At 38.4% G+C, this 14090-nt stretch overlaps 1 protein-coding gene across 1 annotated transcript in view; it reads left to right on the forward strand.

The window, feature by feature from the left end:
- The first annotated feature begins 13240 nt into the window (after positions 1–13240).
- The window catches only part of LOC106524393 (protein Wnt-2b-A), a 16967-nt gene continuing 16117 nt past the window's right edge, over positions 13241–14090 (forward strand). The window contains exon 1 of the mRNA XM_014018193.1: positions 13241–13876. Coding sequence (XP_013873647.1) covers positions 13704–13876 — 173 coding nt within the window. The 5' untranslated portion in view covers positions 13241–13703. The remainder of the gene's footprint in view (positions 13877–14090) is intronic.

Genomic DNA, 14090 nt, shown 5'->3' on the forward strand with positions numbered 1-14090 from the left:
GTGTGTGTGTGTGTGTGTGTGTGTGTGTTGGTGGGGGGGATTATGTATTTTCCAGGCCCCTAGTTCTACTCTACACCACAATCAGTTGTTGTGAAAATGCTGCATATTTGAAAATGAAATTTGACTTTGCATCATAATTAACACCTTGAAATTACACCCAGATTGTTGCTTTGACTCATTCATGCATGTTTGACAAATCCTTGCTCTGTGTCCTTCAGTTCACACTGCAGGCRAATGCAACACAAATGTGATTTCTTTTTGCCCCTTGCAACCCATATCGGATATTTTCATGACAGTCTGAAAGTGACAAATCCATTTTTTTAAATCTGACCAAGGCCTTATCAATACGTGGTACTGAAAAGCCAAAAATCACACCAAAAATCAGATCCTTCAAAAAAAAAAAAAATCTGTGTTGAGCATTTAGACCTGCAGTGTGAATGAAGCCATAGTTACTTGCTTGTGGTACAGAACTGATCTATGTGCCTGGAAAATAGATTTTGCAAAATAGATTTTGGATAACATCTCCCTTTAAAAGACCTCAAAAAAGTTTTTATTAAAATCTGAGAACCTGATTTGGTGAACAAAAAGTGCATCCATCCGTTTCACACACTGYTGTATCAGTTAAAGGGATAAATCAAGCTGCCGTCTAAAAGGTTTCCAGCTGTGCATTAAAAACACCTACATCACCCAGTGGTTTTCAAAAGTCATTTCTCTCAGGGAAACTTTCTTGCACTTTTGAGCTCTTCATTTTTCATTCAATGTTTGTGAGGTGAAATGTTTCCTCTCTGTCTCTTTTCAGTCAGCTGTGTTTGTGATAAAAGTCACATTTACATTGTACAGTGAGGGAAACTGTGATTTGATGCAAAAAAAAGAGTGCAAATTGCTCACACCTGCTTAACTGGATGGGAGTTTTTGCCCCTGGTTAGCACAATTAGCACAACGTACGTATCAGACCGTGGGAAGGAACGGATAATTGGGAGGCTAAAACAAAGTTGGAGCAGAGAACATCTTTAGTAAATAAAGCTCTGAGACATTTCTGAGAGCTGTTCAACATTTCACAGGCTAGAATAAGTGCCATCTTGCTGCAGAGCTTGAGCCATTTTTTTTTAGGTTGGATGCTTCAACACAAAATATGACCTGTTATCTGGTGTCCTTCATTAAGAAAAATGCTTTTATTTAGAAAATAATCTCAGGACATATGTATAAAACTGATGAGGTTTTGGACTCAATCTGATTCAAGATGGCTGCCACACTTAAAATACGTTCGCTAAACAAAAATGGCCTAATTCTACAGATACTGACCTGAAATATGTTTTGTTTTATGTAGCTGAGAGCATACTAACACATCAGATCCTGAAAGATATTAGCTTAACACTTCGGCATGCAAATGGTGAGAGACTATACATTAATTCATAGAATGCTTGCTTTATTCATTCATATTTTTACATAAAAGCATCGATAATGTAATAGCAATAGACAAAATGAAATTTAGATAAAAACAGAGGATTGCAAAAATCTGATAGAAGTTAAGAAATTGCGATGCTTAGAGCTTGTAAATAAGTGCGTTTCTAGCATTAATTTCCTTGATTTCCTGTCTGGGTTGATATTTTTGTAACCATTCATAATGATGCTGTCAGCTGCAACACAACTACAAACTGAATATACACCACACGGCATGCTTCAACTGCATGTCAGTAGGATGGAAATACTAACAGAGACTGCTCAATTGATGAGTCACTGTTTTAGCAGAGCCCTGCAGACTCATGTGACAGCAAATACGCAGGTCTGTTTGGACTTGATCTGGAAGATAAAGGTTGTCTGGTCTGAGTTCACTTGAGGCTGAGGTCACTTTAACAATACATTTATCAAAAGGAAACTTATATTTGACCAAAAGTTGCACAGCTACGTATGTAAAAGTTTGCATACATTCTACCTGCATAGCGAACAGCGCCATCTCTTCTAAATTCAGCTGCAGTCAGGTCTGAATTCTGTGAAGGAAATGACAAAGAGCAGACAAATCAATTTGTTAAATGCACCTTTAAAAAACAACAGGTCATAACCAAGTGCTGTAATGATTAAAAAAAAACAAAGACAGAAGTACCAACAACAACAAAACTGTAAAAATAAAGCAGCAGCAGAAAGAAGTAAACTTACTGGACCTGTGCAGCTCGAACCTTTTCCTCTAAAACTCAAGATCTGTTTTTGCTTTGGAGAATGAAAGTATCAAAAATTTAAAAAAGAACAAATACATAATGACTAGTTTCACTAAAACATATCCAATCTCCTCTTTTTTGTTATCAAGGCTTTCCTTCAGTTTTTTAACTTGCTTATCTTAAAACAATAATGTCATAGAAACACAACTCCTCAACAGAGGGGGCAGGCTGAATAACTTTGTGCTTACAGACTTATGAGTTCTTTGGGAAAGTTCTGAAACATAAGTTTCCTTTTTTTTGTCCTCTGACCAGACTCCCTTAAATACTATTATTTTTCCTCTGACCAATCAAACTATAAGTTAGAGATTAAGTAACAGCTGAATAATAATAGGTGTTCACATTAAAAGAATCATGCTGTAACTGAGTATTTGCAGTAAAGAAAAAGGGCTGTGCTCACTCCTGCAGCCCCCACCGCAGAATCCTTAAATCTTCCATTGACTATTTCCATCAAATCAAATCCTGAGCACATAAACTACGACAAAATCCTGAGTTATTGGGCATAAAAGGTCTGCTTAAACAAATATTTTCCTGCTATACTCAAATGTGACATTTTTGGCCAAGTAGTAAAAAAGGTTTGCTCACTTTGTTTGCAAAGTTTTATTAAAAATTTATTCAACCTTGGTAAATAAGTTACTGCAATATAAAAAAATGACAAATGTTTTACCCAGGTTTAGTAAGAAAAAAAAACAATATTAGAGAATTGTGTAGTTGCCTGAGTTACTATAGATATTTTCACAGAAGTACAAATTTTACAGTTTTTTTTTCTTCTTGTAAAAGTTACATAAGGGGTTTATTTTATAGTACATATATATTTTAATCATTTTGCAAATTAAACTGAACAAATTGAACTGGCACCATGAAAAGGACAAGTAATGAAACACAACCAAACTGAAAAGTGAGGCGACCGACAGAATAAAGCCTGATGATCTGTGGCATCAGGTGCACACAAACGGGACTATGAGACCAATGAAAGGTCTTCTGCAGCACCTCTGGTCTTTAGGTAAGGATACAGTCGGATAAAATAAATGAATAGATGAACGGAAGAAAACAGGGGTTATTAGATTACATAATTTATTTCTGTGAACCACAGTTTTCTCCAGAAGTAGCTCCAACAGAACCATTTTAGTGAAGATTTAAATAAATATTGCTTTGTAAAGATGCTGAATTGAAGCCATTGTTTGTACAAGGAAAATAGAAGTGTTCCCTTGTCTGCTGAGCTCATGAGGTCTGAGATAGCAGAAGCTTAGTCTAGCACGGGGGAACCACCATGTTGGGGTCCTTACCTCCCAGTGTTTGTATATGTGTGTGGGTCTTTGGTACAAAAATGCCTACAACTGAACCACATTTGATTTTTATACGCCTGTGGTTAACAGGAGCCAGATGTAGCCGCCTACAGGGAGCTCGCCATCAAAACGGCCATTTCCCCCGCCTTTTTCACTCTCTTTAATGAGATGTGTGCTCATACAGATATGTTTGTTTGTGTGATATGACATGGTAAAAAATCCCCAGTAAATCCCAACAACAATGATATCATGCCTTTATCTGCTTTTAGAATTGTTAGGATTGTTTAGCAGCCGCAAACATACTGTAGGTTTCTCATTTTTTTTCTTGTGACAAAGTTGGAAAGTGACAACATGCACGGCTTTACCCCATAAATTATGAATGAGAAACATTAGATCAGGGTGTCAAAAGGTTCAGTCTTTATCTGGACACTCAGCCACAGTCCTGACAAACAAGAAGATTCATGAAGTCTTAGTGGGAGGTGAGACAGGAGCTAAACACACACACACACACACACACACACACACACACACACACACACACACACACACACACACACACACACACACACACACACACACACACTTATCGTCCACTTCGGTTGTGTCTTCTGGAAAACAGAGTAGCTTTTGATTGTTCACTAAAATTACTCAACCACTTATTTTCAGAAACTAAATATAAATAAATCCATCAAAGCTCATAATAAAGATGCATACTTATTTGTAAGTCTAAGACAAAATTAACATTTAGAATAATAATATCTCACAGGTTACAATCTTCTCCATTAACTCCAGATGAAATATTCCTCAACGAGCAAAAAAAATGTCTCTTAACGTAGCTGCCCTCTTTTTAATTGAACAATTTGAGGATCAAAGTTGTGTAGCTTGATAAACAAATTACCAAAATATTAATCTAAAAATGACCAAGTGTTGGTCTGAAAAAAATTGAATAAATAAAATAAAATAAAAAGATAATATAAATAAAATCAAAGTACTAAATTTAAAAAGAAGCAAAAAACTTTGTATGACCTTTAAAAATACAGTGAACTTTGGATAAAGACCAGTTTAAAATTTTACAAAGTGTAAACAAACTAGGCATGACTCAAGACTTTTGCACAGAACAGTATTAATGTATTATTATTAAAACACTGTCTGACTGCAGAATCAATACTGTTTGTGTTCTGTATTTACACATCATTGCTTAGTTGGGGGTTCTACTCTAGTGTCACTGGTGTTCCTATCTGAATACTATAGTATTTTTTCAATAAATATTTCTTATAAACCCTGGTATCGGCAGTTTTATACACAAGGTTTCAAACTATTGTCTTGGAACACACACATTTATAGAGATTAATGATAAAAATGGAGCATATGACTGACAGAGCTGGGTGAGTGCTAATTGAAAGCGAATGTGTCTGTTCTGACTGTTGGTCCGAGATGGGCTGGGGTCCCACTTGGCCTCCACTTCAAAGGCCCCCGTCTGCCTGACTCAAGCGCACCTGCAGCCGGTTAAATCCTGCTCTCATCACTCAGGGCGTGGAGAGACCTCTCTCACAACTTCGAGCTCTCGTCGTACTTCTTTTGTGCCAAAGATCCACAATGGCCCGTACTCAAGAATTCAACAGCGAGTACTGGGTAGTCCGTACAACTTTCACCACAAAGTAGAACATCAATCACACAGAGGGACAGTTCTGGGGGGCACCTGCACTGTTAATCAGAAAACCCGCGCCACCTCCATGAGCGGTCATATGGAGCCCAAACTAAAAATTTCTAAATATTTTAACTGTATCTGTACATCTTGTCTAAGATAACTCAAGGTCTGCGGGCCACACAATGTTCGGCACAGCAATGAGCCCGCCTACCAATTAAAAATATATATACATTTATATCAACATAAACTTTAAATTTATAATTCAGTGAAACAAAATTCACACATTTAAAAAGTGAAAGCTAATAATATTTGTCCAGCACAGGAGCTGCTTTTGATTTACCGTGGCCCCCTGAGCAATTTAGTTGCATATCCCTGTATTAATCCCTTCCTTAATAATTTAGTTCTTGTCATGGTTGAATTAGCTTCTCTGAATTAACAAATGTTTTACCTTTGTTTTTACTTTTATTATTTGTTGTAAATTACATGTCTTTTTTGTTCATCCATGTGTATAATTTGTTTTGTTTTTACCATCATCCTGTCAGGAAGATGAAAATTAATCCTTGTGGCTAAATCTGGCATATTTACATGGTTGTTTTAATATGTTGATTAATTTACATCGTCTCATGAAAAAATATTTAATAAAGGAACAAACGTTAAGTTTTTGTGTGTGTATTTATTTATTTATTTATTTATTTATTTATTGCAACTCGTATAATGCAAAAGTTTCATGAACAAGTGTTGCAGTCTGGAATATTTTGTTTTGGTTGAATAATAATACTGTATTAATGCTAATCCTACAAAGTCTTCATCAAATTTATGTGCTAAAAATCCAGTTTCTTGAATGGAATTAAAAAATAACAGATCTACACTTCGATGTTTTCCCTCTCAATTAAAATGACTAAGTATTCATCCAGAACAAATATTTTGTTAGAGAGTTAGGTGGGTTATGGCCAACAATAAAATTCCATCATTTGCTCTAACTCAATAGAAATTCACTGGTTAAGTACACAGCTGCAACTCTGTTGTTTTCTTTGGGTAATTTTGACCTGCATTCAAAATTTACGATGTCACGTTTGTATGTTTAAGCGCAATTGCTAAAAATGACATGCAGGGTTTTAGTTCTGCTTTTGCACTTTATGGTTGTAGTTGTTGAATTGTGTTGTAATTTTTCCTAGACCAATTATAGTGCACCATCCTAAAATGTAAAACATTTGTTCATATTTGGGAATAAATGAAGGGGGTTGGGGGGGGGGGGGTACACCTTTTATTAGTTGTTGAACTGACATGGAACAGAAAAGGTGCAGAGTAAATACAAAGAAAATAGGAAAGTTAAGCAAATCACAGTAAAACATTTCAATGTATTTTAACCACAAAACATCCTGAATCATTTTACAAAAGTAAATGAATAACTAAGCAGAGAGCATAACCCCCACAATGGTAGACCTAAAGTTACGCCCTTGTAAACTTAGATTTATATAAAACCTGCCAGAAGAGATGGTTCCTAATTTGTATTAGAGCCCACTGTGATGCATCGACTTGACTTGGCTCAACGTTTGACATTAAACAGACAAATAAGAAAGAATGTTTAAAGCTAACAAGAATTATAATTTAGGGCTTAATCTAGAGCACAAGCAGCTAAAACATATAAATAGTAAAGTACAGTTTTGTATAACTGCAATAACTATGCACTTTATGGTTTTTTAAAATGGCCTGAACCTAAATAGCATCTTATCAAATCCAAGGACTCCATAGTGTTTTTTTTTTAGAAAATATCTACTTACTGGCCATCTTGTAAATATCTGGTTCATATAAATTTACAGTGACCATCAGACATCATCAAACACATTTGCTGATTAGAGGCAGCCATCATGACTAACAGTGACTCATTTTTGGCACATCAGTTCACTCGTGCAATTCCTGAGTCGCGTTTCCCAAAATACGTTCAGTGTTGCGCTCTTATTTTTAAACTTATTTAAAAAGTCTGTTACAATTTCTGTACTAAACTTCTGGCTGCGATTACAGTGTTTTGCATATCATGTAGTCCATGAACAAATTGCTTCACATTACTTTTGCATGGCTTTTTTTTTACTCAATCTACAACATAAGGAAAGACATGCTCACTGAGGCTGGCTCATTTGTTTAATAAAAGAAATTGTCAGGAAAAAAAACTTTCCTATTTTAGTTCATTGATTCACTGTTCCCTTTGCTAACTCAGCTAGCCACCATGTGACTGACGGCTGACCTGCATTGCATGTCACACAGATGGTTCTCTAAAATAGGAAAACACTCAGCACAAACTCAGTTCTCCTCAGAAGAAGCAAGGGACGGAGTCTGTGCTGTAAAACCCACCAGCATCCATAAAGGTAAATCTCACTTACGATCACTTTAAAACAATTAATCTGCTGAATTACAGATGTAAAGGAATTGAATCAAGGCTGTTGTATTATAATCTGTTTTGTCCACTGATGTCCCCGTCTGTGTTTTCCCAGCAAGACATTCCTGCTTTCCAAAAAAAGGTGCCTGTGATATGTTAAACATCATAACAGGCCCAGGATATCCCTTTGATGTCAGCTCTATCACCTGCTCTCCTTTCTTGTCTCCCTATGTATGTGTCAGTGTGCATTCATGTCTGTGCATGCTTAAGACCCCTGCAGCATGACGCCATTGTCCATCAAACTTGTGACATTCTTTGATAGAGTGATCCTGACCACATCCTTGGACACTTGGTGTGTTCACACGTTCTATAAAATCCATTAACGGTTATCCAGTGGAGGATAAAATCGCAAGTATCCAAATCGTTCCACCACAGAGGCCAACCATGATGTAACGCGAGGGTCTATATCATCTAGAACATGTTAGTGGAAACAAGATTTTGCTTGGCTTCTCTTCAAGCGTAAGCCTTCACTCAGTGCACATGACTCCCGTTGCACCTTTTTTTTATTTTTTGCACACAGGGTGGAAAGTGGTTGACAGCTTCTTCTGGAGCCGGCCAAACATTTTCAAAGCTTCTGGAGTTCCAGCGCCACTGTGTTTTGTTAAAGGCTCTTCATCTGTGTTGGTGCATCTAAGTTTGTCCCTGAGGACTAGATATCTTCAGGGTCTTTGTTGTGCTGGGACCTTTTTTATTAGCGCCAAAGACGAGATGAAACTATTTACAAAAAATAATTAGCCTTTTAACAAGCTCATTTAACAAGAAATATTGTCAGTGCCATATACATTGCTAATTTACTTATAAAACAGATACATAAGAGAAAATAACCTCTCAGTTCATGTTCAAATGCTTTAATTTTTTGGTGTTTATGCTCATATCAAAGGTGACCTCTTGTGGCCATGCAATGTTACTCAGATCAATGAAAGTTTTAAGGTACAGCAGGATAGAAGTTACAACAGATCAGCACTTATTTACTTGTGAGGGCTATGACAAACAAAACAAATCATCTCCATCTTGGTGAAAAACATATAAAAACAACATCAGATGTTTCAATAGGGTCCCAATACTGATTGGTACCAATACCAGAATTTTTACAAGCACTCGTACTCAAAATGCCCCTAAACCTGGAAGAGATACCAATACAGACATATATATATACACTTGTGTTTTCAAAGTCATTGTGTAATGTAATACAATGTTAGTTCTAATTCAGGAAGTACTCTGTATTGGTACTCATTATTGGCAAGAGCCCAAACTGAAGTACTCATACTCGGTTTGAGAAATGTTTTATTATTTTTTTCCAATTTAACATTTATTTAAGCAGGAAGTTTCTTTGACATTAAAAACCTAATTTTCAAGAGAGACCTGGCCAATATAGGCAGCAGCAAATACAACACGTGTCTCAGTTCAGGGGTTGCAGCCGATTTAGGATGCAGTTGTCACCCGATTACGTCATTGCCCCCCGCATTAGGCTGTCAACAAAGGTGGCCAACAAAACCCTGAAAGTGCAGGCTGCATCTGAATATCCTACCTGGCTGACGACATCCCAGGATTCATTGCATCAGCAAACTTGTAATAGAACTACAAAAAAACAAAATCGGCAGAGTTTTTTATATTTTATTTTGTTACGGCAGAGTTTAGTTTGATTTACAGCAGGGTATTTACAATGTAATGTTAATTACAACGGCATGCAATTACATGTACTGCTACTGGAGCTAAATCCAAATTAGTGATGTGTTTTTTTTTTTGTTTGTTTTGTTTACATGTTTCCATTTTTAAATATAAAAAAATAATTTCGTGAAGTTGTACCACGAAAAGACAACTGGAGGCACGTGATTTAAAACACCATGGAAACGGGGTCACGCAAACACACGCCATCTGTCGACTAGACCGTCTCATTTCACAGCAGATATGCAGCCTACACTAGTGACCTGCAGCCCATGTAGGATGTGGCCTATGAGCCATGGCATACGGGGGCTGCAGCCCATCAGTAACACAACCAAATTAAAACATCAAATGGCAATATACAGTGGTTTGCAAAAGTATTCATACCCCTTGAACTTTTCCATATTTTGTCACATTACAACCACAAACATAAATATATTTCACTGGAATTTAATGTGAAAGACCAACACAAAGTGGTATACAATTGTGAAGTGGAAGCAAAATTTTACATGAATCAAAACATTTTTTACAAATAAAAAACTGAAAAGTGCGATGTGCAAAAGTATTCAGCCCCCCTGAGTCAATACTTTGTGGAGCCACCTTTTGCTGCAATTACAGCTGCAAGTCTTTTAGGGTATGTCTCCACCAGCTTTGCACATCTAGTGACTGCAATTCTTGCCCATTCCTCCTTGCAAAACAGCTCAAGCTCAGTCAGATTGGATGGAGAGCGTTTGTGAACAGCAGTTTTGAGATCTTGCCACAAATTCTCAATTGGGTTTAGGTCTGGACTTTGACTGGGCCATTCTAACACATGAATATTCTTTTTTTTAAACCACTCCATTGTAGCTTTGGCTTTATGTTTAGGGTCGTTGTCCTGCTGGAAGGTGAACCTCCGCCCCAGTCTCAAATCTTTTGCTGACTCCAACAGGTTTTCTTCCAAGATTGCCCTGTATTTGGCTCCATCCATCTTCCCATCAACTTTGACCAACTTCCCGGTCCCTGCTGAAGAGAAGCACCCCCAGAGCATGATGCTGCCACCACCATATTTGACAGTGGGGATGGTGTTTTCAGAGTGATGTGCAGTGTTCTTTCTCCGCCACACATAGCGTTTTGCATTGTGGCCAAAAAGTTCAATTTTGGTCTCGTCTGACCAAAGCACCTTCTTCCACATGTTTGCTGTGTCCTCAACATGGCTTCTGGCAAACTGCAAACGGGACTTCTTATGGTTTTCTTTTAACAATGGCTTTCTCCTTGCCACTCTTCCATAAAGACCACATTTGTGTAGTGCACGACTAATTGTTGTCCTGTGGACAGTTTCCCCCACCTGAGCTGTGGCTCTCTGCATTTCATCCAGAGTCACCATGGGCCTCTTGGCTGCCTCTCTGATCAGTGATCTCCTTGTTCGGCCTGTAAGTTTAGGTGGACGGCCTTGTCTTGGCAGGTTTACTGTGGTGCCATACTCTTTCCATTTCCGGATGATGGATTGAACAGTGCTCCGTGAGATGTTCAAAGCTTGGGAAATCTTTTTATAACCTAAGCCTGCTTTAAACTTCTCCAAAACCATATTCCTAACCTGTCTGGTGTGTTCTTTGGACTTCATGATGCTGTTTGCTCCCCAATATTCTCTTAACCAACATCTGAGGCCGTCACGGAGCAGCTGTATTTGTACTGAGATTAGATTACACACAGGTGGACCCTTTTGAGTCATTAGCAGTCATCAGGCAACTTCTGAATGCAATTGGTTGCACTCAGGGAAAAGGGGGCTGAATACTTTTGCACGTCGCACTTTTCAGTTTTTTATTTGTAAAAAATGTTTTGATTCATGTAAAATTTTGCTTCCACTTCACAATTGTATACCACTTTGTGTTGGTCTTTCACATTAAATTCCAGTGAAATATATTTATGTTTGTGGTTGTAATGTGACAAAATATGGAAAAGTTCAAGGGGTATGAATACTTTTGCAAACCACTGTATATATATATATATATATATATATATCCTCCTTTCAGTTTTGATGAAGTTAACTGAAAGTTTTTCCAGTCTTTGAAGAAGGTGCAGAATGGACAAAAGCCTTTCCCCACAGTTCACTCTGGGCAAAATAGAATTGAAAGCATCAAACAGTCTTGCAAGCAGGTGGAGTAAAAGTCAGTATACCTCTCTGTTCACTTAGAGAACAAACATGAGGGAGAAAAAAACAGATATTGCGTACATCAATGGCAGAGCTTTCTGGTGGCCATTTGAGCTAAGAAAATCAGATTTCAGGACACCCTTTGCTTTTAGCAGGTCAGGGCTGAACATTATAAAGACATTTAGAAAAGGTTTTTAGAAATATAGCCCCCCTCTCTTATTCCTGTCGTTCATTCATCAGTGTCCTGATGTGTCTCTTCAGTGGGGGACCATGTCCAGGTCTGACTGAGGGCTGTCCCCCTGACTTCAGACTGCCAGGAGTATAATAATACACACTGAGCTCATCTCTAGACTGCCTGACTTGTGGCATCGCAAAATATAATCCCCACAGGGGAGTCATTACTGAACCCTCATGAGAACACACCTGTGTTTTTGTTTTTTACATTTTTTTCAAGTCACAACATTTCTGTCCAAAAGGAATTCAGAGTATTTATTTTTTATTATCGGTAATACACAAAAATCTGTTGGATTAGTCATTAAAATTACATTTGAGTCTGTTTCCTTGCAGGCCAGTTTAAACAGAATGAGTCTTATTAGTCGTTTTCCTTGGAGGAGATAGATGTCAGCTTGGACCGTGTGCATCAAAGTAAACTTTTAGACACTTGACTCTGTTATTGTTTATGGAGAGAAAGCTGGAGTCAAGTTCACCGAGTCAGACAGAGGAGCTCCAGCTCCACCCCGGGGAAAGAAAAACTAACTCAGACGCGTTTATATTTCATTAAGTCTTTTTGATTTGAGTCTATCAGTGTTAATAATCCTGCACTTGCATTAAAACATAGTTTTATTTATTAAAAATATATACTTTGTTCTGTCAGCACTAATTATGAGCTGTAAAGTGCTTGAGTGTCTGTAAGAGGCTTAGCTTTCACACTAGCTCTGGCATTAACATTGGGACTGTTTTCTCAAGTCTTTCATAAAATAGCACTTTGCGTCAGCTTTTGCTAATAGTTTCAATTCCATCAGACATTTTCCTGATTTGTTTACTTGGCATTATCTGGGTCAGCTGAACCACATGGCATTCTCAGTCTAATATCACAAGCTCACATGTTCGGTCCAGATAAAAACTGAAAACATGTCAGCCAAGGGAAGGGTTTTAAATGAATTTTATTTTAAGTTTAAGCTTGTGAATGCTTTTTTATTTCCTAAACAAGCAGCTTTTAACCTGTCTGAGGTCATTTGGGGATGAGAATCATCGCAGCTTGAACGTTAGACGGCCTGAAGACGACATGAATGCAACAAACCAGGGAGAAAAGGTAAGCATGGCTGAACTCAGGAGACAATTTTATGTGTGTTTGTGCTTTATTCCAGCGCTGTCTCAGCATTTTCTCCTACACATGTGGTTCATATTTGATCCATGTTGCTGTTCCGCTGGACGAGTTGGCACTGTTTTCCAGATCCCACATTCTTTGCTTTTGCTTTTTTTTTTTTATTAACTTTTACCTCTGCTGTACCTTTTTTTGATTATTTTTTTGCCTGCATGGATGCAAACAAACATTTGATTAAACATTTGATAAAAGTAAGATTTGGGGCAAAACAAATCACTGTTTTTGATTATCTATAAGGTCTTTATAGGTCTAATGTTTAATAATAGATTTTCTGCATAAAAGTAAGATTTTTAATGCCAATAAAGTCTTGCTTTAATTCCAGGTGGACTCTGCGCATCGATACCCTCTCCTCATCATCAGCATCATCTTCATCACTCCGTTCTTTTTAATATCTCCTTCCTCTTCAAACCCTGTAACCTCTGCTTCCACCCAATGAGCACAGGGAGCTGTCCGCTCCGAGCCCACCCTCCTCTCGTTCCCTCCCCACCTCCCATCTCCCTCAGCTCGGACTCTTTCCACCGTGCGCTAATAAAGGAGAGGTCCGACGCCAGCATCCCGACCCAGTGAAGTCTCGCAGCAGGACAGGACGGCGGGAGGGTTGATGTCCAAAACTTTTTTTTTTTTTTTTTGGCTCAAACTTTGACTCGGACCCTATTTCTACCTCTGAGCTGAGAAGGATACAGACACCCCAGGGAGGGATTGAGAGTAAAGGCAAGGCTTGTTATTGCCCCCCCCTCCTCAGGTAAGACGTTCTCAGAGGAGAGAGAAAGCCCGGTGCGCACATGGCACCGACAAGACGCTTCTTGCTCCGCTGACAGCCGCAACGTGGACTTAACTCCCCGGATCATGAGGCCAGCATAACTTCTCAAAAGGGACAAACTAAAGGCAGGATTTATCTCTTTTTTTTTTTCTTCCCTAATCTCCACACTTCGCCGAGAAGACGAGAGAGCGATGCTGGGTGTAAACCGGACCGTCAGCCTCCGACCAGTCCGGGTTCAGCCGGGAGTCGGACTCTCATCATCCCGACCTTCTTCAAGTCAGAGCCCGGGCACCAGCTCCAGGATTTATTGCGCGTGTCTGTTGCTGCTGCTGCTCGTCACGCCTCGGGTGGACTCTTCGTGGTGGTAAGTGGACGTCACACGCGCACATTCACACATAGACCCACCTGACAGGCACACTGATCCATCAGTCCGGTTCAAACACAAAACTGATCAAACTGACATGGACTCCTCATTAATATTAATAATAATTATCATAATATGATTATAAATTAAAACAAAAATTTAACTTTGAAATAGGGTCAAAGAAGGTCAGTTATGAGATTCCCTGTTTCTGGTC

Source organism: Austrofundulus limnaeus, unplaced genomic scaffold (assembly GCF_001266775.1).
Source record: "Austrofundulus limnaeus strain Quisiro unplaced genomic scaffold, Austrofundulus_limnaeus-1.0 Scaffold3, whole genome shotgun sequence".
Classification (NCBI taxonomy): Eukaryota; Metazoa; Chordata; class Actinopteri; order Cyprinodontiformes; family Rivulidae; genus Austrofundulus; species Austrofundulus limnaeus.